Source organism: Chamaea fasciata, unplaced genomic scaffold (assembly GCF_029207755.1).
Source record: "Chamaea fasciata isolate MVZ Bird 193981 ecotype frontalis unplaced genomic scaffold, bChaFas1.0.hap1 SCAF_12, whole genome shotgun sequence".
NCBI classification, from domain to species: domain Eukaryota; kingdom Metazoa; phylum Chordata; class Aves; order Passeriformes; family Sylviidae; genus Chamaea; species Chamaea fasciata.
This window is the reverse complement of record NW_027094097.1, coordinates 8,890,270-8,916,679: the sequence shown is the minus strand read 5'-3', so window position 1 is coordinate 8,916,679 and position 26,410 is coordinate 8,890,270. Positions and strand designations below refer to the sequence as shown.

Genomic DNA, 26,410 nt, shown 5'->3' with positions numbered 1-26,410 from the left:
CACACCACCAAAAACCACAACTGAAAGCCAAACAGCTATTTTGCAGCAGAATCTGAGGAGTGTTTTAAACATGCCAATGCTAATTTAAAAGGAGGGGGGAGAGAAGTGATGGCTCTGCTTTGGGGCCATTAAACTATGTCTGGAAAGCCCTCTTTTGTACAGCATTAGCCTGCTGTAAGTCTGTAATTATGAGGAGAATGTGTTAATTTTTAATTCAGATTGCTAACCCCTTTTTATGTACAAACCTTGCATGTCAATCCCTCTTGCAGATGACTGTAAGCACTGACATGACCAAATTCAACCCTCGGTGGTAAAAGCACACTCTCCCTGGGAGGTTTAGCACTGTGCGCTGGAAAGCAACTCAACCTCGTAGTGAAATAGCTCTTTCATAAAACTGTCACCGTAGCATCGTGGCAAGCAAATCCTCTCGACCCACAGCCTATTAAACCAGAACCATATGGCCACTGATATTCACACCTTCATTTCGGCATTCCTCTGTCTGGCTACTGAAATTCTAACACAGCTTCACAGGAAACTGAATTCCCACATCCTTCACATTCCCAAACACAAAGAAGCACGAGATGAGGAAATTAACCCAACACTGCCTAAGAGGCCCACACCAAGTTAATGGCTGTCAAACACTAAACCCATCATTCATCTCCTCTGACTCCTACTGATGCCAGCAATCCATGGAGGAACCTGACTTAAGAGCATGCTTTGACACAGTCCAGCAATGAATTATTAACTCCAGCAGAAGCCACAAAGCGTCAGCTAGGAGCAAACATGAACTGTCTATGATGATTAACCAGAATGCAATTATCAATACTCCTGCTTCTCACAAAATGTCTCAAAATTCCCAATCACATAAAGTCCAAAAGGCACCACACAGAAATGTACATCCACATGTACAAAAGCAGAAACAATTCTGGGCTTTTACCTTTGTTTCTTCAGAGTTATATTATCAGCTGTGAGTGGTCTGAGAGAAGAAAGCTCTGCCTTGTCACCTGTATTACTAGCAATTATACATGGACTTGCAACACTAACAGAAGAGTCATATATGCAGAACCAAATCCATATTTTTAATTTTCACAGCAGTTCAATCCATCTTGGACTGGATAAAATGCAGTCACAGAAACTTGCCTGCAAATCCAGAACCATCCTTGGCCATGTCACAGCACATAGCACAAGCTATTTGCAGCCCAGAGCCTGACTGGGCACAGAGAAGAAGCTGTGGCTCCCAGCATGCTCACCAACAGTAGACAGATGAAGATAGATGCAGTCACCCCTTATGATGATGAGTGATATGCAAAAGGGCAGCCCAGACTCCTTCTGAAAGGCAGAGACCCACCCTGCCAGTTGGATGCAAGATACGCACCTCTAGCAGCATCCCACAATTCAGGAAGAAGAACTTGCTCAATTCTCTGCAAAAGGAATCCACATATTAAACCACAAGGCGCCAAGAGGCAAAAAACACTAGTGATGGACCTAAAAAGACCTGCTGAATCCCAAAATGCACAAGTATGTTTGCTTGGATTGGGGTGCCATGCCATTCTGAAATTAGCAGTGAAAAGCCAGGATGAAGACAGCATTTTAGGTTTTTCTTAGATGAGAAGATAAATTTGTGCTTTTCCTTTAATTACAGCTGTCAGCTCTGAAGAAAGTGGCACTAGAACTGCTGGCCAGCATGGAAAATGAACACCCACAGGCATGCTGGTTAAAGTGAACAACAGCAGTGCATGGCTGCTTTGTCAAACGATCCTTGTATTTCTCATAGTGAAAGCACAACTGAAATCAGTATTGGCATCTCAGTGGGCTTAATTAGAAGTCAGGTCTACTCTATCCAGGTCTTTCTACTGTGCTCATTACATTAATATCCAAGTGCCTTCCAGTCCTGTATTAAGTGACATGACTAACATCTGTCAGTGTTGTTTGTTCTCTTCTTCATTTCCTGGAGGAGTGGAAACAGTGTTGAAGCAGAACACTGAACATCCAGCGACTGGGAAGGGCGATTCCTTCAGCCCTGGCTCACACAGAGCATGGCTATGTCTGCTTGGTTAATGGTTTTATATCACAGTCATCAGCAGAATGATTAAGCAGCAATACATATTAAAAGCACCAGGTCTCCTCCCAGCAGCATTTCCATGTAAAATTGACATGATTGGAAGACAAACAAAAGTCTGTCCTTTCTGGACCAAATTAAGTCACTTGGAGCTTTATCATTTCATTTCTCTGCCTGAATCTCCTTGCCTTGTCATCTTACATTAGATAACACTGAGGATACATCTTCCAGCAGAGGAAATAAAAGCATCCATCTGCTGAATTTGACCAAAAAGGACAACAAAGGTATGAACAGCTTATCCTGCCCAGAAATCCCTTATAAAACACACATCTTAAAGCTACAGAGGTTTCACCTGGATATCAAAACTAGAAGACTGAAATCAATAATCATTACTTTTGTATTTGCATGCTTTTCACCTTTCCCAATGATTATCCATCTATATATCCCTATTCTTCTGATGCTGAAAAGTACTTATGTCACCATTTCTTCTGAGTTATAACCCAGTAATTCTTTGCAAAGACATTTTAAGGACACTGAAATAGCTAAAGAATGGGAGGAGCTAGAAGGAAAAGAACTGGGACAGATCAAATCTTAGACTCAGTCAAGATGATGAAGGATTGGCAATGCTACATGTCTTAAGGTCAGCTAGCTGGGGTTAGGCAGATGCTTCCAGTAAAAGCAAATGCCTAGAGAAAGGTAAAACACAGGAACATAAACTTGGTAGAGATTGGGAAACAACAGGCTGCAGGGGATGAGACTCTCACCACCACCTTCACCTCATTTGTCCATCCAAACCTTCAAAACTGAAGGTAAAAGAAGCCCACTGCAACTGAGTCACCAGCTGTTAGATCAGGAGAAAAGCACGGACTCATTCCGGACCAGTGAGGGGAATGCACAGAGCTTTCATTTAATGCAATGTGCATAGCCATACAAAACCGGGATTAGTCTTTTACAAAAAAAGAACAACCTTTTCAAGTGTATAGATAAAGAGACTCTCAAGAAGGGACAGAGGCTGACTCAGAAAACTATTAAAAGAACAAAGTGACTTTCAAATAGAGGTCACTAGTTCAAACACAAACTGGATCAGTAGTGGGCAAGACTAAAGCATCTAAAAACTGATTAGTGGTGTAAACAAAAATGTGTTGTTAATCCTCCTTGAGATCCTGCTACACAGGAGCCCATATTGCAAGATCCATGCAGAAAGCAATGCGGAATTTACTTCTGTCCAGCCCTAGAGGAACAGCTAGGGCTTAGGTGGGTACCCAGACACCAAGTGCTTGTCCCTAGTCATTGCAGAAGTGAGACAGATGCACCGCTCCATTTGTTTAAAATGGCCAAGTTATTCCTTCTGGTTAGGATACTCTACCACAGTGGGCTCAAGTGTTTGTTGCTGGATACATATTATCAGGTATTGCACTGAAACAACATTCACTTAGCATCTATAAACAAGCATCAAGATCACATTGCAGGTTTCCAGTATTATTTTGTCAGAGAATTTTCCTGTGAAAATACTTTGCTGATTCACTAATGTCATATAACCTTTATATTCATGAAAAACAGACCACCAAACACCATTTATCCTTTCTCCCAACACAGCTCAGAAGAGGCTCCAGTTATCCCTAGAGGTCTTGCGGCACTGCATACTCAGATGTATATTACGAGAGGCCTTACTGCAGAACATCCTTCCAGAGGACATCCAAAAAGGGCACACAGTATTCCAAAACATACATTTCAGTAATGAAAAGCAGTAAACACACAATGTTTACCACACAGGAGGTACATCCAGTAATGCAGCCGCTTTAACTCTGGTCATCAAGCACGACTTGGGTATCTCCCATCTCCCTTCACAGGGAATCACAGCTCTAATATATTCCACACCATGCTGTAACCACAGACACGCAGTGAAGCATTATCCTTCTCACTTGTACTGGGGCATAATAATACAGGCTGCAGATGTATTTATGGGGGAGTTGTGTCAAACCACTCTTCACCTACTATTAAGCAAACACTTCCTTATGGGCCTGCAGTTTAAACAGCACAGTCATCATTACGTACACCAATGCACACTTTTATATAAAAATATCTGTTGCTACTAAATGATGATATAGCATATTATTCATGTACTATTACTGAACTAGGATCCTGCAAGTAACATTAATTCCTGTGTCTATTTATTGGAAGCAACGACATGCTGGAGGCAAAGATACAGACGACTTTATTTCCTTTTTTTAAAAAACCTTTTATTAACGTTTGCTCCAAACGAGATCCTCCAGCTGCTGAAGTTTAACAACACCCAAAATGCATTTTCCCTAGGGTACTCCATTATCAGCAAGGGCCTTTCTCGCAAGTCAAGTCTTTCAAGAGATTTTCTTTGCTATCCAATTTGGGAGACTTAGGTATTCAGCATCCAAGGAATGCAATCAAATCCTGCCCCTTCCAGGCCTTCTGGGGCACCTATTAATTCACTCTCTTGTAGAGAGGGAATTTATCGTCTCTTCCTATTGCTAGTATCTAAAAAAGTAGAACAGAGCAACTTAAATTTGCATTGCAATTATTTAAAGTCTATAAATAGTTGTTGCCATAGTGTTAATTAAATTGCTATATGGTAATGTTCTTTCTTTTCTACCTTTTAAAGCTGAACTCTGAATAAGTCAGGTAAGCTGGGACCATGCCTTGTAGGAGTCCATGGAAAGTGAGTACAAATGCTTAGACATTATATTGTACTCCACACAAAGATGAGCTGAAAATCTGAAGTAGCTTGTTATGTTCTCTCATTTCCACTTGGTATGAAAGAGAAGACTAATTTCCAAACTGCTTCATCATCTGTCACCCAAACTCAGAATTTTGAAAAAATCACCACCATAAAATTTCACAGACCAACCACAGTAATTAAATGGATATGAACTGCATAGGGAAAAAAAAAATTAAAAGTTTTTTCCATTATCTTCATATGTTTTGGAAAGATGGTGAAAAACAGTGATGGCCACCTCTGCACAGAAGTATCAGATCTGGCAGACTATTGAAACAAACACTAAGCCAAATACGTGCCATGGCAGATAAAAAGTCAGTTTTAACACAAAAACCAGTACAAGCTTCATCCTGGTAATTATACTGCTCACAGTGGTATTTTCTAAGAGCTGGAGCAATTTCCACTACTTCCCAGTGAGAGAAAAACTTCTGTCTTTCTTTTTTTTTCATAGCAAAAGTATCATACTTCTTTTAAAATGGTGGACTCTTAACAGGCAAAAACCCTATCTTACAAAATTTTATTATTTGCTGGAAAGCTGAAATGATAGGAAAGCGACTGCATCAAGTCCTGGCTACAAGTCTAAGTGAGACAGATTAAGTAACACTCAAGACAAGAGGGCAAACTCTTGGCTCCTCACCTTTTGTCAAGTGGTTCCCCTCATATTTGGAAGTGCAGAAATCTGTTTTGGTCTCCCTTAATTTCCAGTACTTCTAGCACAGTGAACTAGTTAGTATTTGTGTAATTACTAGTTTTCACAGCCGGCTGTAACAAACAGCAAAACTACCTGACAGAACCAGATAGCTGAAAATGTAATTTTCTACCAAAAGCGTGCCCATGCCACCGTCCAAGCCCACAGATATACATCAACCAAAACAACCTTAATCTTCTCTGTTTTGTGAAGGTTTGTGTTTCTATAAAAGGGAGAGATGGCTCCTGAAGGGGATCCCTGGTTACCTGTACCAGAGCAGTTAGAAAGCAAAGGCTTGGGTAAGGAAAGGCTTCTGGCTCACCACAGTGGCAAGCGATTCATACCAGTTAAGGGTTTCACCCTGTCTACCTTATCAATACAAGAAAGTCACCCTAATTATCAGGACAGCTGCTTTCTACAGAATTATTCATGTGCAACAGCAATAGCATCAGGCCTTCCACACCCATCTGTCCAAAACCTGATGTGGTCTTTTTTACAAACTGGACAACTGGCCATCAGTAGCATAAGCCTGAGACTTGAGCAGAAGGAACCAAGAGGAACATGGACCATCAAACCACACTGGGAAGGATCCCAGGAACTGAGCAGAGATTACTGATGGTGCTGCAGGGAGGAGAGGGCACACCCCACCTCACCTCTGGAGAAGCATTACACAGTGACCACAACAGGCATAGGTTTAGGAGTAGTGCTACTAATATGCAACACACTTGTGAAGCTTTACAAATAAACTTTCCCCTAGAAAAAGAAAAAAACAATAACTAGTTTAAAATTAATAAATTAGAGCATCCCTTAGTGTCTGTTAGCAGCTCAGCAAATGATGGGCATGGCAAACATCAAAGGTGAAAAATATCAAGAGGTACAAACCTCAAAATATTAGGATTTCTGTCAGCCTCCCTCTGCCTTTTCAGTGTCTTCTGCTTCAGAGGTTCAGTTCAGTATGCAAAGGTTAACAAATACAAAACAAAGAAACTCAAAACTTGCCTATTTATCTTTTCTTTTTTAAATCCAAACCACATTAGTACTTCTGGATAGACAAATTATATTATAAAAGTAGCATTTCGATATTCTGGCACCAAGCCACATTCTAATGGACATTCAAACACTAACTAAGGAAATGGTTGTGCATTAAGCCTATCAATAAGTCAACAATCAATACTTCAGTATTGCAGTAAAAATACAATGCACCCTTTGTAGCTGCCACTGGCCACATCCTTCTTTGTCAAGCTCAGCTCCTAACAAAAAAATAAGTCTTGAAGCAAGAAATGAAGCACATACAGTCATTAAGCATTTATCTTAAAGTCTAGACCTAATTGGTCTTCTGAACTGTACAGATTTTTTGTTTTTCAAACAGGGCAGAAGAGTCCAGAATAAAAAGGACAGAAGTTCAGACACAAAATTAATCAAGCAGGTCAATAGGTAAAAGCAGCAAAATAAAGAAAACTCAAACAGCAAAGCCCCAAGCAACTGCAAATTAGGAGCTGGTTCCAGCTTTATCTCCAAAAAGCATCTCAGTCAAAAGAAAAAAAAATCCCATCAAAGCATACTAACATTTGTGTTTTAATCCAATTCATAGATTTTAATTGCCTGCACAACATCAGTCCTGCACAATCCGTTGAGATATCCATCCTATCAGTTTGATCAAACGAAGCCAAAGGCAACCTCTGCAGAGCACAAGTTTTGGACACCCTCTGGAAAGCATGACCATCAGGCCATATTGCTCTGAAATAGAGCAAATGCTTTAAATTTAGTTAACTCTGGCTTCCCAGTCAGAGCCATGGCCATAATGCTGAGCCACCACTCTATTTCTTGAGAGTAGAAAAAACCCCACAATTTTTGGGTGCTTGGAACAGCTCTGTATGTCTGCAGGAAGGTTCAGGGTATGCTTTACAGGAAGAAATGGTGGCAGACATTGATCCAATCCTGTGAAACCAGAATGTAAAAATAGGAGGACAAAGACAATCAAATTGATAATTTTTATCTCTGCAGCCTAGTAAGCTCAGTACTGAAATGGAACTTCATCATGGAATGGCTAAGCCAGCCTAATAGTTTGGGTAAACAAGCCAACTGAATTCTCCATTTTCTTCTCCGAGTCTGCAAATACACAGAGGGAAACAGCGAATGATTGTTTCAGAAATCCCTCCACGTTTATTTGCTAAAACCATCTTGCATCCCTGGGGTTTCAGCTATAAACAAGCACAGAGCATGGTTGGGAATTTGGAAAGACTTTTTGATGATATTTTGAAGTCAGGACATCTGCATCTTGAGGTTGAGCTCTGCAAAAGCAGCCAACACTGCAAGCCTGGCAGGCAAGGGGCAGGAACACCCAAGTCCTCACAGACCAGGGAGCAGTTTGCCAGTGCACAATCCCAGTTCAGCAACGGGGTGTGCACCCAGCAATAGCCTAGGCCAGACCTCTGACTGTTAGGTTTTTTCAGCTTCAGCTCACTCTCTCTACATCAGGGATGTCCTAAATAAACCATCTCAAGTGAGAGTTACCACACTACTAAATACTGCTGCATGAAATGATTATATTGGGTAGCAGGCAGCAGCTGTATTGACCAAAGTTTCGGCCTACAACTCTAAACTGCCAGACTGAAAGGTTTTTGTGAGGCTACAATTCCAGCTCAGAGCAGCAACTAATAGCAGCCTTTGCACACTTTCAGCTCAGAGAAAAAGATCTCCAGACCAGACTGGTGACAGCCACTGCAGCTGCCTTTATGACAAAAGGGTGGTTTCAGCAGAGCTGCCAGTGGACAGGTGTCCATAGCACAGCTTCAGATTCTTGTTTCAGGTGAGGAACGGAGCTCTGCTGACAGTCTTTACCACAGGGCCAGCCAAGGACGGTGCTGTTTAGCACAGCCAAACTAGAAAACAACTGATGGAATGAAACAATCTTATTTTTTTACAAAGTCTGGTGGTATCTGTGGGAGGGAAGTTGGAGGCCAGTTAGATGTTGCCCAGTATTGATCAGGATTCTGAACAATAAAGAGATCTGAGGAAATATCAAAAAGGAAACCATCCACATAAGCTTCCACTACAGAATCTCACAATCTTGTGAGAGCCAGTGGTAAATGCAACTTTTAATTCTCACTTGAAGAAACTGATGCATAGGAAGGCATTTCTTGAACTCAAAGTCAAGCATAAAAATCATGACAAAAATTGGATCAAAATCCAGCTTTCCCAATTTCCTGCTATGAAAAGCAGCTGCCACAGAAGGCCATTTTCTAAGTAAATACATGCATCAGGGGCTGCCAGTCAGGCAAGGATCCAAAAATTCAAGGGTCAGGTGCTATTCAATATTTGAATCAGTACAATAAAACACTGCATAAATATTTAAACTAGCACTCTTGCTCCAAAATACTCTTGGAACGTATTTCAGCCACTTGCTTTCAAAGTTTATAACCAACACTCCCTTCTTTCTTCTGTCCTTTGGAACCTCTGAAAAAAAACCCATTCCTTGTTCATCCACAACACATCTGACAGCAGTTTGCTGGTTTGATTTGAATGTGCTGCTTTCAGTCAGCGAGTACAAATAGATAAATCTCAACAACTGAAATCCTATATCCTTGACTCTTTATGAGCTCTTGTTCTAAACCTAACCTCAGTTTCCCTGAAAAAAACAAATAAAAACCAAAACCTGAAACTCCAGAACACTCTCCATTTTCACATCTAATTTATAACCTCTGCCTTCAAAAGCTAATTGCTTGGGCTCCATTTCAGTTGTTTTCACAAAGTGTGCTATAAAACCATGTAAGATGCAATTTGTCATTAGACACAAACTATGGAGGCCACACATTTGCTTACATCTCAATACAGATCTCAAGAAGTCAAAGGCCAGGTACAAAGGCATTTTGATATTCTGCATGCAATTGAACCTCCCAGTTGTTTTAGCCAGTCATTAATATAAGTTATGATCTTGTAGGGCAACATTTCCCTACTGTCAGTCACTACCTGTGCTGCCCAACCCAGCCCCTGCTTTTAAACTACGTGACATTCAATGAGCTGGAAGTTGCTGTAACTGGAGGTAGAAGCCCAGCAGATGTGCACTGCCAATAATCCCCCTGGCTGCACACTCTAACAATTCAATACACTGAATTGCAGCTCTGCTGGAGATTCCCATCCTGACACCTCCACAGTTACACTCAATATTGATTTGCATGAACCTGTTCCTATCTCAGCCTACATTTCCCTGTGCTTCTACATCCTAGGCCTGTCAATGCACCTAAGCTCCAAAATAGCTGAAGTTTCTCTTGAAAATAAAATTTTAAAGTCTTTTAAAAGACATTTTAGTAACACATCCTGACAATCACCAAGGTTTTTTGCTTTTTAATGTGTTGTAATAAATGCATTAACTACTGACCACAGAAACCTGACAATGCATCTGACACCTGCAGAGTTTTGCTTCTACTGCTGGTAGCAACAGCTTGCTCAGCAGATGCTTCTAGTAGCACCTAGGCAAATTGTTCAGAGATTAATAGCAAAAACAAACAAAAATCCAGACCCAAACCATAGCCAAAAACCAAGGGACAAAAGAGGGCTTTTTCAGTTACACTGGGCTATCAGAAGTAACAATTAACTAAATCTTTGGTATTAATGCAAAAGGATGCTCTGATGATCCCACAGGTAAGATTACTCTGATGGAATGTATCACAGGATATCAAAATGCCCTGAATTCATACAAACACTTCAAAAGGTAGTGCTATATTTAAATTATTTACACTTACGATGGCCCTGGAAGAGTCCAAAGGAATTAGCTGTGAGACTGTCAACCTGAGTAAGCAAGATTTATTCTGTGAAGCTGTGCCTATCAATGAAAGCTACAGTCACTAACTCACTGCACTGATTTCACAAACAGTACTAGAAAGGTCAGTATTTCAGTCTTTCAGTAGGACCAGCAGCCTTACACTAAGCAGCATTACTGTGTGACCACATGGAGTCTCTCTCTGTCTGAGGAAGAAGTTGCCACCTGTGGTGCTGATAAGGTGTCACTCCCGATTTGCTCTGGAAGCTGCAAGTCCCCTTTTTTTTTTTTTTTCAAGATAATTAGTCAATACTACACAGCAAGGCAAATGATCCAGTGCTATAAGTGTAGCAAAGGGCTGTTTCAAGATGTAAAAAACTTGAGTAAAATAAATTAATAAGCTCAGGAGTTGTTTAAACTCTGAGGTACTGCCTACAAACTCTCCACGCACAAATTCACGTATTTAACAGAGCTCCTTAGCTTCTCAATAAAGTCCATTGACAACACATCTAGCTTACAAAAACAAATTGCAACACTCTCTGAATAATAAATTGTGAAAGACACAAAAAACCCTTTTCTTTAGTTGCATGTGGTAGAGACTTTATTTCACTGTCTGCTGCATGCATTTTCCATGAAGCAGAGAGGTACAGGATACTGGTCAAGATAGTTTTCAATTTATCACTCTGGAACTTCAGTTAGGAAAAGGATAAGATCAGCAAGCCATTGCCTTTGACACTAGAAAGAGCCTCATTAATGGGAAGGCACAGCCTGCAGTGGTATGAACAACCAGATTGCAACTCCTGCACCAGGTACAGTGAGCCCGCAAGTCTTTGCCCATATAAACTGCTTGAAGTCAGTTCGTCAGCATATAAAAGAGTTCCAGCAAAAGCCATTTGCATTTTAAGCTGTGGCCATCATTCTCCCCCTTCAGCACCTGACCTTCCAGTTTCAAAGTTTCCATGCTTTATCTGGATGACCATAACCATTCAGCACAATTGACACAAGACAAACACTGGTTTGCAAATGCCCAGTACCAAGGTGTGTTCTTTCCTGTAGATGTCACCAACCAGAAATGCTGAAGGGAAAAGGATCCACTTCAGAGAGCTGCATAAAATCAAACAATTTAGAAACTCCTCCAAGATGGCAAGATGAACCTTCTCTGGATTCACAGGGGCACTTCCCACATGCAACATGTTCTGCTGAGCTGTCTCTGCAACATGAGTCTTTGAAATGCGCTTCCCACCTTCCTCTCTGAATATGTGGTTTCAACATTTGTTGCCAGGATGCATTGCTAATACATAATATATTGGCTGGAAATTAGTATTTCATCTCAGAGAGAGAAAATGTTACAGCAGCTTTTTCAGAGGCAATGCATGCTGAAGAATTTGAGGAAGAAATTTTCTAAGACGAACAGAGCAGACTTACAACCAGGAGAAGACAAATCTAGTCGAGAAAAACAACTAAATTCTACCCTTCAAGCTACACTGCAGATTCAACCCCCTGCAGGAAGATCTGTTCTGCTATTCTGCTGCAGAAGAATGCCATTTCTCAAAGTTTAGCTTTAGGTAGTTATTATAGGATTAACTTCTGACTGATGAGCAAGACTTCCTTCTCTTTTCCTGGTGATGTTTTGCAAAAGGCATTCCTGCAGATAGATGGACTCATATGTAACGTTTCCTCCCCAGGTATCTACAAGAACTATCCAGTCTTCAAAAACAAGCCTCAGACTCTTTTAACACAGAGGATTGCCCCACTGACTGGTGGACCCAGCATATACAGGGGTCAGGAAGGCCTGGAGATTGCCGGCTGCCTTCTGACAGCTTTCAAGAGACACAGTGTAGCACCCTTTACATCCTGGAGAGATTTCTCTGACACAAAATGCCAAAGCAAGGCAAAAGCAAATAGAGTAACTCAGAGGAAGTAAGAAAAAAGGAAGAGATAGCTAACAGTTCTGCTACAGTGACTAACAGGGATATAACTGAGTGATAAGTTACTGTCAACTCTCAATCAAAGATTTCACGCTACTCGTTGATGGGAATCATTTCCAGGTCAGCTTTCCCCTGCTTCCAGCAACAAGCCAGCGGAGATATCCACCTTGAGTGCTTAAATTCATAATTCATTAAAAAAAAAAACCAAACAAAAAACACTCCCAAAGTTTTCCTCAGACAAGGAAAACAAAAAAACAAGAGGACATTAGATAAGGTAGAGAATAAGGCATTTAAGAGTATGATACCACAAACAAGCAACAAAACATTTAACATAACTTTAGCTAATTATGCACAGCAATGTCATACACCTCATCTTACCAGGAAATATGAAGCCAAAACATTAACCTCAAGTCAAACAGCAAAACAAAAATAAGAGAAGTGATATTGATTCACTGTATCTGTTGAGTAACCAACATTCTTACCATTAGCAACGAGCTGTAAATTTTCTGGATAAGCCATTTTTAACCTTGGAAAAATTAAATCAAGAGAGGGGCTGGATCTATAGAAAACAAATGAAAATAAACCAGAGTACAAGGTTCAAATGTGTAATCCCACAGTGAGATGGATTTCTGCATCCAGCTTCCAGCATTTAGCTTTCATTCAAACCTAAAGATGGTCACAGTCTCATTTAGTCAAAACAATGGCAAGTCTTTTGACTACTGCATTAGCACTTAGTTCACATTCATTAAAACCTTCAGGTTTTTGTATCTATTTAACAGACAGAGTAAAAGGATTTAAAAATGCCATTTTCTGCTACAAGCCTTGGGGCAGGAAAGAAATAATGAATGTTTCAGAGTTACTGTATGGTAACCATAGCAGGCAAAATCAATTACTGCTCAGAGGATCTGAGATAACACACAGGTTTTATCATCTATTTGAAATGTGGTTTGGTTTTTTTTCCTTCTGCATGTCCTCCCCCATACTCTTCAGATATTTCTTTTCTCATACATTAGAATCTGGCCCAAAGAATCCCACTGACCTGTTTAGAGATAAGGATTTGTCATGATACTGTACAGTATTCCCACCTATGCACTCCCCATTTACCTGAGATTAAAATCAAATCCTTCACAGATTACTACTTCTGCCTTTCACACTGAGTTTGGCTACACCAAACATCATTATCAGAAAAACCAAACAAACTGGTGTCATCAATAACACTGTGTAAGCTGGACAGGCACCCTCAAAAGAGAAACTGCAGGACACACTCAGGGAATTGTCAAAAGCACGTGACATGGTCTGGGAACACTTCTGGGATGAATAACATTACAAAAAAGAACCAAGAAAGAGATTGTACTTTAAGTGAAATAAGTGTTCTAGAAAGGGCAGATCTTGAAATCCAGTTCCTATAGGTCTGAACAAAAAGGAAACAATGTCTGTGTAAATGATGCCAAGCTCAAAACCAATAAAAGGAAATAAATTTTAACATAATCTGTAATTGGATTGTGGAATATACTGCCACAGGAAGATGGCAAGGTCAAAACCATAATAGGATTAAGAACTGACTCAGTATGTATATTGATATTGACAGTATCTAGAGCTGAGTTTTAACACTGAAATTGTGGAAAGAAATATTCCTCATGCTTCAGGATAACCAGTCTCTAACCACTAAGGAACAAGGTGAAGCCTAATAAAGCAAGCAGATATCCCCATGAACATCTTTGTCAGAGTAAGAAAAAAAAAAAAAAAGTGGAAGAAAGATGAGAAATAAAAGAGAGAAAACAGAAGACAGTGATAACAGAAGTTGTAGCCCAAAAATCTAAATGAGCACAACAAATGCATGTATCCTTATTTCTACCTCAAAAGGCTGCAACTTTCTTTCAGGAACATATCTTGGCAGGAATAAGAATTTCATTTTGACTTCAAAAAGAAAACTTAAAAAACATCCCTGCACACAACCCAAACATTTCTTCCACAAACTGCCAAATTTTCAGGCTGCTGTTTTGTATGGGGAAGCTTAAGTACACGCACAGTTTGATGCCCAGTCACTGATAAACAGTTGACACACTTCTTAGTTAGTGACTGTTTTAAACCAAAGCTTGATAATGCCTAGGATTAAGACTTTGGATGTGGAGTCAAACTGACTAATTACGACGGGAGAGGAGGGCATGCACAACAATATACCTGTGGCCTTTCCCAGACTGCTAAATTATGCAAATGGTTTAGTAATAAACCCCAGTGGAATTCATAAGTCGAGTAACACTTTCAAGAGGCTTGAGTAAATGAGGGGAGCTTGAGAGGAGGGGAGGGAATTAAGAGCTGCAGCAGCTGCTGCGTTTCCTAATAAATTCAATGAACTGCCTCACTGAAAACAGGGTGTCCAGGGTTTTATGCTGTTTGTGACCACAGGAGTTCAGCAAGAGAGTCTGGCCTACTCACACCACAGATTTCCCCTGTGGAAGAGTGATTTGCTCACAGCACCTTGAGGGATTAGTTGAGAAAAATGGTCAAGACAATATTCACGTAATAAAGACTAGCAAATAACCCCGGAAAAACAACGGCTCTTAAACATTTTCACCTCTCTTATAGGTCAGCTCCAAGCCCCTTGTCTCATTTCAGACAAGTTCGCTGAAGATCAGAATTTTTTTTTCCGACTGCACTTCGGAAACTTTCTTTACTTTCTTTCTCCTCTTTTTCAGAAGAGCTAAAAAGACATATTGATTTAAATAGGTAAATGTTAATTTTTCGATCCCACACCTACGGCTTAACTCCACTAACCCACTGCAACACTGGGACTGAAAGCTTCTGCCATCGGTGGGAAGTCCCCTCATCAACACCTCTGTGTGGCTGTGAGCAGGGCACAGAGGCACTAGAAGGTCATACCAAGGTCCACTGAGAAAATTGGATTGCTTTAAAAATAAATGTGCAAAAAACAATTATCCACCCCTCCAAATTATGGTCTTATACTGGTACTATACAAAATGCTGTTCATATATTAGAAATCTCTCTTACCTTCTTGTTAATTTCTGACAACTTTTTTTTTCCCACCTTAAATGCAACACAGATGAACTGGGTTCACTTCTGTGTATAATCAGTTTCACTGTGAAATTCCAGCACAGCCCTGCAAATCTTTCATTTCAGAGCTATAATAATGGTACTGGAATACTCCAAATCCTCTCCCATAAGGTTTATGCTTTATTCGTAATGTTCTAAAAAATGTTACAAAACAAGAGTTATGCTTTGCAAAAGCTGCATTTGAACCTCAAATAAATAAAACCACTTCTTTAATCCAAGTAAGTGCTCTATCACATGATATGTGGAGGGGGCAAATTGCCAGGTTGCATCTCAGCATTGTTTCTTCTCACCAATTTGTATAAACGCAAAGATGAAACCATTCTACTAAATTTTTCCTGCACAATGAAAACACCAATTCCAACAGTTCATTTGCACATGCTGAGCACACACTGTCTAGGTCAGTAGTCAATAAAGACCTCAGCAAGCACTAAATTAATGGGACAGTGTGACACCAAGAGGTACCACATTGCCAGAAATGACGTCCTCCTGGTCAGATGCAACACAGATACTGCAAGCCCTTAATGATCCCACAGTACATCTTGCAATAGCAACATTGCTACAAGCAGGGTGTTGGGGAAATTCTGGCTCAGGTCCTCACACGCAGGTTTGCTCCCAAGTTCCAGCTATGAAAGGATCGTGCACTGCTACCAAGAGAAGTGGAGATGTCTAGACCTCAGCACATGAGAGGCTGCGTTTTGGGTATGTGATGTCCAAACTGCCTTTTTACACTGTATTTGCTCCTTCACAGGAATACAGGTTAACACTCAATTAGAATTTGAAACCATTTTCAAACAAAGGCAGAGCTACATGGCAAAAGAAGAAAAACATGGGAGGGGGAATCAAGTCAAGCATTATGACTCAAACTCTGGTATGTTTTAAGATGTTGGAAGTGCCTGTTACACAAACATTTATTAAAAGTTTACAGTTGTCCTGATTTGAAATGCAAAGAACATATCTGGATTAAGCAGACAGGAAATGTGAAATGTGCCAGGACAAAGCAGAATTTAAACAGATCAATAAATACAGCTACCAGAAGCAGTGTTCCCAGTTTGTCCATCTCATGACCTTGCACCAGCATTAAGTTCTGAAACATCTTTCCTATCCTCTTAGTTACCCATGATAAAAAAGGCAGATTATGCAGCTTCTCTCCCTGTTCCCAACCCCTTAGGGTTAGGAATCCATGATCAGAACCATCATGAACTGGAAGATCACCAAATAATTACTCCAATTATCATGCAACCAAGCAAACAAACAAACTTTAAAATAAGTCAGTATCAGAGTATTTACTGAATGACAGTAATTTGGCCAACTAATGAAACACCTGAGTATTCTACATTAAAAGTACCATGGTTTGGGTTTTTTGGGGTGTGTGGATACTTGATTTTAAGGTTAATAAGGCCAGCGTAATTTAAAACTGCTCTAAACCATGCCACTAAAGCAGTAATGAAAACTAGAGAAAATTGCTGCTTAAATGTAAATTACAAACATGAGGGGAAAAGTGACAAGCAAAAAAAAAATTCCCAAAGTATTGGCCTTTTTTTCCCCCTCTTTTTTTTTTTTCCTGTAGTGTTATTCAATCATCTACCTGATGCCAAAAAGAAGGGGGTGTTTTGGTTTTGTTGGGTTTTTTTCCTTTTAACTTAAAACCAAAGCAGACCCCAAAACCCCATGCTGGCTATAAAATAGAGAAGCTTGCACTCTTAAATCCTAGTCACATCCCAATCTACACACACCTTGGTACTCCAAGGGCATCCTTTAATCAGCACAGGCCTTGGGAGACTCTGAGCCAGCCTGTTCATTCAGAGGGGCCCTGGGAGACTATCAGTGTCAGGGAGGTGGCAGACAGGTCACTGATCTCCTGGCTGCTTTGCCAGGGCTGCAAGCTGCCCAAGGCCCTGCAAGCCAAGGAGAGAGCACCAGGAGAGAGCACAGGCAGGCCACAGTTGATGTAAAATTGTTACACATTACTTAGAAGAAGGAGACATCAAACACAGCAGAGATGAGCTGAGGAAGTTTCTGTAATTTATATTTCCAAGGTCCACATCCCTTAGCTCCATTTGCTGCCCATCAAAACACTCATTCATTGCCCACCACTGCTTTCTTCAATTGTGTGCAAACTGCCTCTAGCCACATTTAATTACCAGGATGTTTATATTCTTGATTTACACGCCTAAATGTGTACATTAAGGCTCAAATCCTGAATGCAATCAGTGAGACAACCTAGGCAAAGAAGACAGCAGGGTTTGATGCACTAGTAAAGGGAGGACAAAAAAAATGACTTCTAAGAACACTTGAAGAGAGGTATTTTTGGAGCCAAACAATTCTACAGTTTTTGAAGAATTCCCAACTATGACCACAAGTAGTATTTTTCATTTGGACTGCAGCAATGCAAAGAAACCAACAGCTAATGACCAACACTAAAAAAACCAAGGTCAAAGGTTGTCCTCTTGCATTCACCACCATGGCTCTGCAATGGTTAAAAGGACCCCACAGCTGTGCTGGCATCATTGATTAGGGTGAACAAGGAAGCGACAGAAAAATAAAGCCACCTTAATTTCAAGCTCCATTAGAACTGAAGGACTTGGGGGCGGGAGGAGAAATCAATGTTTGGCAAATGAGAAAGGACAAAATCTGCAAAAGGAAAAATGCATTTTCAGGCTAAGCTAATGCAAACAATGGATGGTGAACAGCACTTGAGGTTGGCCCTTTAAGGATGTGTCAGCATTTCCATTTATAAACTCTGATTTTAGTTACACTCTAGTAGATTACCAAAGGCTTTGGTATTATTCTAGCAGATAACACAAAGTATATCACAAATGGTAACATAAAATAGCAATAACAGCTCAATTGTTGAATAATGCACCCTTTCAGTACCTGATGTGAGAGCAAGAATCTTTCAGTTACGAGTTATACACAAACAGGACATACAGGGCTGGGGAGAGCATCCTGCGACCCAGATTCTATCAACACTTAAATAGAAGTTAAAGCTACCTTTGATACAAAACCTGTTTACAGTACTTTGAAAAGCTTCAAAATATCCCAGATACTTAATTTCAGTCTGTCTCTCTTGCCACTTGGAGTGATTTCAGTCTAACCCTCTGCCCTCATTTAGATAAAAGCTCTTATTTCTGTATCTGGACCTCTAGAGAGCTATTCAGTCAATGAGTATCCACACCCAGAAATTAAAACCAAACCCTAGTATGCAACCTTTCATGTCAGTTCTGCCTAGGTCAGAAGGCCAAGGTGAAACTTGTACAAGTGAGATGATTCAACAAAATTTTTCCTTCAGTGTAATGGAGCTAGGCCTTCACCTCAAACTTTCTAAGCAGATAAGCAATGCATTCATTCATTCACTTTAGCATTCATTTCACAAATCTGCATAGAGCTAGACTGAGCCAGAAAAATGAGAGCAAAACCATTTTTTAAAATTACCACCATGACTCTGAGCTTGTATTTTCCAAAACAAAATATAAAGGGGACCAAATCCAGTATCAAGCTAAGTGACACGCTCCAAATACAAATCCCACAGTAAAGCACAACACACATTGTAACCAGTCAAATTATCTTAGCAGGAATAAATCAGGCCTTGATCTAGCAACTAACTCCTGCCTGGTACCCCAAAAATCAGTTTGACAGAGCAGCACTGAATCTCTCTCTGACCTCCACACACAAATCAAACAGTGCAAGTGCAGGGGCCAGGTCCCACCTCACATGCCGCAACAGCACAGCCAATCCAGTCTTGGAGTAATTCCTCCTCTGGCTGCCATCACTGCAACCTGAGAGAGGATCTGCTATGACAGTGCTCATTAGAAGAGGACATCATAGTTTGCATCTCTGGAAGAGTGAAGAAATACACCTTTTCTGAACAGAATGGGCATGTTATGTTTATATGCACATAATCCACCTTTGGGATACAGATTTGCATGATCAAGCCTTACCTTGGATTTTTAAAAATAAACAAACAAAAAGACCCAAGCACATAAAAACATGCTAAATATGAGATCAAGAAGCACTTGACTAACATATTCAGTTTTGAAAAGATTTTGCCAGTATAGGGCATTTTGACAATTTAGAAAAATCTTGATCTTTATAAACTCCTGACATAAGAATTATTGTAAAATGGATTTACTGCAAGAAGTGTTTGTTGTTCTGCATGCAATTTAATAACACAAACTTTGAAATGAGAGAGGAAAAATACAAATTCCTATAATTTAATGGCAAGCCTAGAATCTTTTACATAATCTTCCCAGCCTACTGCTCTAGTGGGAGATATTTCCTGGACTCACAATCCTTTTATGTGCAAGCAATCTACATTTTACAACTGATAAATAATTCAGATAATTAACTGAGCTGCAATTTGGTGCACTTTTTAGTCAGCACTATAGACTACCATTTAAAGAGTTTCTGTACAGAAAGTCCCTCCTGCTTGTTAACCCAAGCTGAGACTTCTATTACGGTGAATTCCTAGATTCTCTTAACACTTTCTGAATGTCTCCAGCATCCTGGGACTTCATGCCCTAGGATGCTCCCCTCTGATTTTTCTTGCTGCTTTACTCTCTAAATAAGAAATAGGGTATTTCCTGGCATTCTCCTTCTGCAGTGCTGATTGCCGTCATTTGAGAGATTAGATTCTAGCATATCTCTCTGTGATGGCCTCCCACAGGCTGCTAGAACAGACTGCACTGGAAGAAGGAACAGAGACAATAAATGCTTTAGGTAATAATGCAGGGAAAGCTCAAGCAAACTGCCAGAGAAATCTCTAGATGCAAACGAGTGACGTGGGAACACATGCCAGAAAGTCTAAAGAGTGTTTTCATGCCGTGAGAGCTTTGATAGAATTTAAAAGTCAGCAGAGCTCTAAAATTCCTACAATAAAGACTTAATTATATTTGTAGCCTTCACACAACTGCAACAGTCAGCAAAGGCTATGCATTTGGTCTGTGCCCATACTCACCACCTTCTCCTGTTCTGTGGTGCACAGAGGCTGCACCAATGCAGCCACACTACCTCTTCTGTGGGAAGAGGGCACAGATCTCCAGTCTCGGGTGCTCACCCAAAAAAAGTTTCAGTCTCTTTGGCAAATGATGATGTAAAGTATTTATGAATTGATACGTGCTCAAACTGAAGATTAAGGGACAGATACGAGGAACCACAGAGACAAGAATAATTGAAATGTAAAGAATACAAATGACAATTAAGTTTCAGATGGGATTTCAGGTTAAATCAACTTGCCACAAACTATGCAGGGTTTGTGAGCGTGTTGAGCATCAGAAAGACAGGCCTGAGGAAGGACAGTAGAGCCTACAACACTGATGATAAAAGTGTGGACCAAATTCATTAAGAATATGTGAAGACGTTTTTGCTGGTTAAAAAGAGTAATGATAATGCCAGAAGGCACCGGCTGATACAGAACAGAACAGGCCTTCCCTGTACACAGAATTAAAGTTTACCAGTATACCTGCGTAAATACTGAGTAGCAGCAGAGGAACAGGAAAAGTCCTGTAAAGAAATAAAGCAGACCCCTCCTTTATATCACTCTGCATACTGCTTTCCAGATACAATGGGAACAGCTTATGGGTGAAGGATTCTGCACAGTGCACAGGGATAGCTTCAACTGTCCCAAAACAAACACAACACATCTGAAGAAGACTTAAGAAACTATCTGGGAACAAGGAAAAGAAATGCCAACAATCATCAGGAGGTATGAGAAAAAGTAACATAGAAAGAAACTTTCGCAGCACATCTTTATCTAAAGCATTAAATAGTTTTAAGACCACCTTGATTTACAAAGGTAATTAGAGGAGTATCAGCAGTGTCAAACACAAAGGTCCTCTTACATAATTAGCAAAAACTTTAAAACTATTCTAAAAGTGCTGATCACTGCATAACCTACAGATGGATACAGAGACTAGTCCATATTCTAAGCAAGTAACTTTCAGGTACAGACAACAGTTGACACCAGCCAGACAGCTTCAGATGTGACTGCAAATATCCTCAGAGCAGAATGATGTTCTGCAAGACATAAAATCCTTGCACCCATTAACTACAAGAACAAACGGGGAAAAAACATTTAAAACTGACACTTGGCTCATGTGCCTCCAAGATGGTCTGAAGTGGAGCCCCGTGCCACACCTCCCCTTGCAAATCACTTTTAGCTAATTGACAATGAATGTTTTCTGCACATGGCCTGCAAAAAAAAATCTAACATTCAAAGCACACAAGTATTAGGCCTCAGAGATGAGTTGTTGAAGTGATCAGTGATTAAATCACTAGTGTTAATCATGATTTAACACAGTAAACAGGGGACTTTGATTTAAATGATTGATTTTAATCCTGTTTCTCATTTGTACTTTTTAGCTGTTTTCCTGAAGAAAGGGCTGAATCTCATTGGCTGATTTGGCCATTTAAACACATTGATTCGTAATTAACCACTGGTTTTATGTTAATTTGGAGCTTTTCCTGAACAGGAAGATACATTCAAATACTGACAAGGATGACTAAAAAAAGGTAGTGGAGATAAGAAAACATACCAAGATCACTATCAGAATATCCCAGAATCACCATTTCAAATAAGGTCTTGAGATCTGGTATAATTAATAAAGAAGAAAACCTTCACTTTTTAGTTAGGTAACCAGCAATAATATAAAATAGGATTATTATGCAATCATATCCACTTTAACATGTGCCGCAAATCACAGCTCCGAAGAGTCAAGTGCTCTACTGCTTCCGGGCTTGAGAATCTACGCTAAGATTCTTCTTACAATAGAAAGGAAAAACAGTAGAAATCAAAGAATTAACAGCAGTAGTAAACCTAAAAAAAAAAAAACAACAAAAACAATAAAAGAAACAAAAAGGAAAAAGAGGCAAGAGTTGTTGAAAAAAATCTAGACAGAATGAGGTCAAGAAAGACGTGTACTGAGTTTAACATCACTGATTAGAAAGACAACAACATCAGAAATTGGGACAAGGGGATAAAATGAGAAAAGACAAAGTGAACAATGCCAGTGGTTTGGAGCTCTCACTCTATGATCAGGCAACAGACAAAGTTTCCAGAGAGTACGAATCCTTAGTGAGAGGCCTTAGAAAACTCGGGTTAAATAAGTCTGCCTGAAGAGAGGAGACCACAGGGCTCCTAACACTAGCATGAGATTCAACTAAGGGCCCTGAACCCAAAAGGGATGGCACCAAATGCAAAAATAAAACATACATTAGATAAAATGGGGTAATTTCACATGCCTCCCTTCCCCTCCTGAAGTTAAGTAGTTTAGCATACTACTTCTGCAAAAACAGAAAAGAGCTTACAACTCTTCTGACCCTCCTAAGCGAGACACCTGCCAGAAAGGAGAGAAAAGATGAGCAGCAAAATGATTAACCAGTAATTCAGACTGTTACCTCCAATGCAACCCAAAACATCAATTCCATTACCAGCTCTTAACTGAGTAGTGAATATTGCAGGTTTCATCATGAAGATATTCTACAAAGGCAGGCAATGATCAGAAAGCAAAACAAAATGGGTCACAATAATTTCTAACACACAGAGGGAAAATTTACAGGAAACTTTACAAGATAAAATCATCTGATAAGGCATTTGAACCACAGCAAATTCACCAAGACAAGATTATGACATCTGTGACACAGTGAAAGAACTATACTCACCTCTTTTGATTGTTGACTTAAATGCCCCCTATTCCAACACCTCAAAATTGTCTCAAAAGTGGTTCCACATGTATTTTTCCAATCAGACAAAGGTTTCAAAACTATGAGAGAGTTATCCCTGTGCAATTTAGGCTTGCAAGGCCAACAAAGAGAGGTCCACAAAGGGAGTAGGTATGCACCTAGTTCCTCTTGACTTCAGCATGAATTTGGAACTTAAAGTACTTCTGTTATCTTGGCTCTTAATGCTGCTTCTCATGGCTAACTCAAACATCTTTCAGCACTGAAAGCAGCACCTCCCATGTGCATTTCCTCTAGTCAGTGAATTAAACAGAGAGCAAGACTATCTCCACAGAAGCCTTAGAACAGCTCTGAACCACAACATGGGAATGGCAGTGGCAAGGGCAGTATAACTCACATGTCAAAAATGTCCTTACCTGGATGTCAGTGTCCTTCACTGGTTCAAGAGGCTCAAATGTAGTGGCTGCACTTAGACTCTCAAGTCTCTGAGAAATGTGGGATATATCAAGCCCTTTAGACCCAAGAAGAACTGATCTATAAGGAAGAAATTGTACAGATATGAAATTAGCATTGAACAGAAAGAACTCTAAACCCAGACTCACTGACAACATTTAGGTCAGCAGCTAGCCACGTACAGACAGTGCTCCCGAACGTGTCACAAAAACTGCACGGAACCAAATTTTGAACAGCTCTATGTCTCTGTGTAAACACCTCAGCCCTGCTGAACTCTTTCTGCTGTTCCACTGCAGTGCTGCACAGCTGCCAAATCATTCCAAACAGAAAAAAATGTACACCATGTTGGTAAACATCTGCAGCAGCAGCCAGAACAAGGCACTGCACTTTTCAGTTTTAGCATCCAAAACCAAGAACAGCAGTTCCTCAGATAAACTGTTTTTTAGAGGAAGGAGAAAGGTTGGAAGAAAAAAAAAAAAGGAATCACAGGCTTTGCAGTCATTCTAAAAAACAGCTCTGCAGCCATTCTATTCCTCCCGGCAGGACTCCCTGGATGTTGGAAACCAAACCATAAGCAGGTTGCACCCCATGTGCAGTCCCCAGTGTGGGTGCTCCGTACTTACGCCTTGACGTTGGCGGTCTCCTGGGAGGTGCGGGTCAGGGTGCGGGAGCGCAGGCGCTCCCCGGCCTGCTGGATCTCCTGTAGGTTGCGCTCGACGTGCGGGAGCTCCGAGATCCCTTCTGTCTCTGCTGCCAGCTGCTCTGCCTGCTGCAACAGCTCTCCAAAGCCTTCCGTGTCCATCTCTGCCGCAGGTTTCGCTCAAGACACGCAGAAACCTTCAGGGAAAAAGGGAAAATTCTCGCTCAGCTATAGAGAGTTTCTACACTTGTGGGGTCACAGACCGACCAGCAAGAGCAGTTTAGAAGACCTGTGTCTAAATTCAATGCCTGCAGGAAGTTTTACCAGTGAGAGAATTCCTTGCATTGACCCAGTGACAGAATAATTAAAGAAGTTAAAGGACAAGGCAAGAGCTGTAACAGATGAGGCATTAAATGCATCATGTACTTCTAAATTCAGAATGGAGCCTGTTATTTTTACAGAAAGGACAAAAGCATATCACTATGGAAAAAGACATGTAGCTGCAATGGTGTCTATGTTAACAAAATATGAAAGCAAAAACTTCAGTTTCACATACCAAATCATGGTTTGCAGCTAAATCAGCTACAAGCAATAAGCATCAGGCACCTCTGTAAGGCCACAGAAGATCACACAAATCTGTGGTGCTGAATGGTGCTACAGAGATGGAAATCTTCAGTACAGTCCCTCTCTCATAGCTTTTGCACCCAAACCCTGAGGGCCTGGGATGAAATAAGAGAAAACAGATCTCAAGCATTAACTCCAACTGTTTATCATTTACTCAAAAGTAAAATCAGTGCAGACTATCTAGTTCAAGGAAGCCCCCTAAGAAGAAAACAGAGATTTCAGAAATCAACAATAGCCTGCAACTCAAGTATTTCTTTGTACTCCTCAACTATACCAAAGCAGTTTTACAGCAGAATTTGAACATTCCTCACGTTCTCAGTCTCACCACCATTCCCAAGTACAACTACCCAGCAGCAGTAGCAGCGCTTTCCTCTGTCTGGACAAATGATTTAAAAGCACTGCATGATGATTCATTAAGACATATGCAGTTTGAGAGAGAAACCGATCCCTCCTGCCTGGGTGCCAGGACAAACCCTAACAGCAGCATCCAGGAATGGAGAATTTCACAAGCACTCCCCACACATTTCTGGAAAGCTGAGGGAGGGAATGATTGTATTTGCAATGACTTGTTAATCAGGTGAGATAGCTGAGACCGGATCTGTTTGAATAGATTAGCGTGCTACTGAGACGGAGTGGAACAGGGAGGAGGAGGGTGGAAATAAGCAGTTTCATGCCCTGCAATGCAGTACAGAACCTCTTCCCAGTGTTTACTTGCAATAACTCAGATGCACCCCTGCCAGGAACAGCCTCTGTTGGCAGACACTGACCATAACAGTCACACTCCTGTACATTCAAAGACTGATCAGATCCTCCAGGAGCAGTGACTGTGAGAACAACACAGACATCAGCTTGATTTGATCTGATCTGGTCCAGCTCCTCTTTTCATTACCAAGACAAAAAGCTCAGAGTGTAGGAAGCACCAACTTCTCAGACTACTGAAACCAGGAGCGTGAAAAATCAGTGCTACAGAACTGCTCCCAAACGAGTACTTTTTACCTGCAGACACCACATTAATACCATGTAAGATCTGTCTTATGTAAGTTGGCCTGTGTAGGACAACTGCAACAACTCTGTGAGACTGAACCCAATTCAGCAAATGCTGAATAAACTGGCTATTTTGGAGCAAGTTAAAGTACCTGTGATTATAACCAAGCACTGGAAGAAACTCAAAACTCAGAGAGCTAACATTAAACAGCTTTTTCTAAGTGACAGAATTCAAACGTTTAGACTGAATATTCGTATTTTCGTAACAGCACAAACAACTCTGTCTCCACCCTGAGAGAATTTATTGCATCCATGAGACTGCAGTCTGACTCTTCCTGCTGCTGTGCAAGATGGAAACTGCTTCCACAGTAACGAGCACAGAAATGGCAGATTTTCATGTCTGGCTGGGGAAGGAGCAACAACCAACACCTAAGAGAAAGAAAATACTTCAGAAATTAAATTAACTTCAGTGAAACCAGATTGACCTTGGGCTAAAAGCCAGGACTAAGAAAGCTCTTCCGTAAAACAACTTTGATGACTTATCAATAGAAGCTGCTGCATAGGCTACAATTCCATTAAATCCCAGTTTAATATCCCCAACATTTAAAACCACACAAGCACTATATATTGCACAGGTTGACTAAGTTTAAGCCACAAAGAAAACAGAAAAGATGACAGGTTTCTTAAGTCTATTCAGACTGATTGTAATTGATGAATTCTTACCTAAAAAACACTAAAAATTCCTCAAGACCACTACAATGCTATCTTAGGAAGAAAACT

At 40.5% G+C, this 26,410-nt stretch overlaps 1 protein-coding gene across 2 annotated transcripts in view; it reads right to left on the bottom strand.

The window, feature by feature from the left end:
- The window catches only part of NUP93 (nucleoporin 93), a 77,331-nt gene that overhangs the window by 48,143 nt on the left and 2,778 nt on the right, over positions 1–26,410 (bottom strand). Inside the window, exons 1-3 of one of the 2 annotated variants that reach the window (XM_066194409.1) lie at positions 24,579–25,180; positions 24,006–24,219; positions 23,346–23,463 (exon numbers count right to left, since the gene is read on the bottom strand). In XM_066194409.1, coding sequence (XP_066050506.1) covers positions 23,346–23,463; positions 24,006–24,184 — 297 coding nt within the window. In that variant the 5' untranslated portion in view covers positions 24,185–24,219; positions 24,579–25,180. Of the gene's footprint in view, positions 1–23,345; positions 23,464–24,005; positions 24,220–24,578; positions 25,181–26,410 lie in introns of those variants that run through there. The other variant, XM_066194408.1, reaches the window with a different exon arrangement.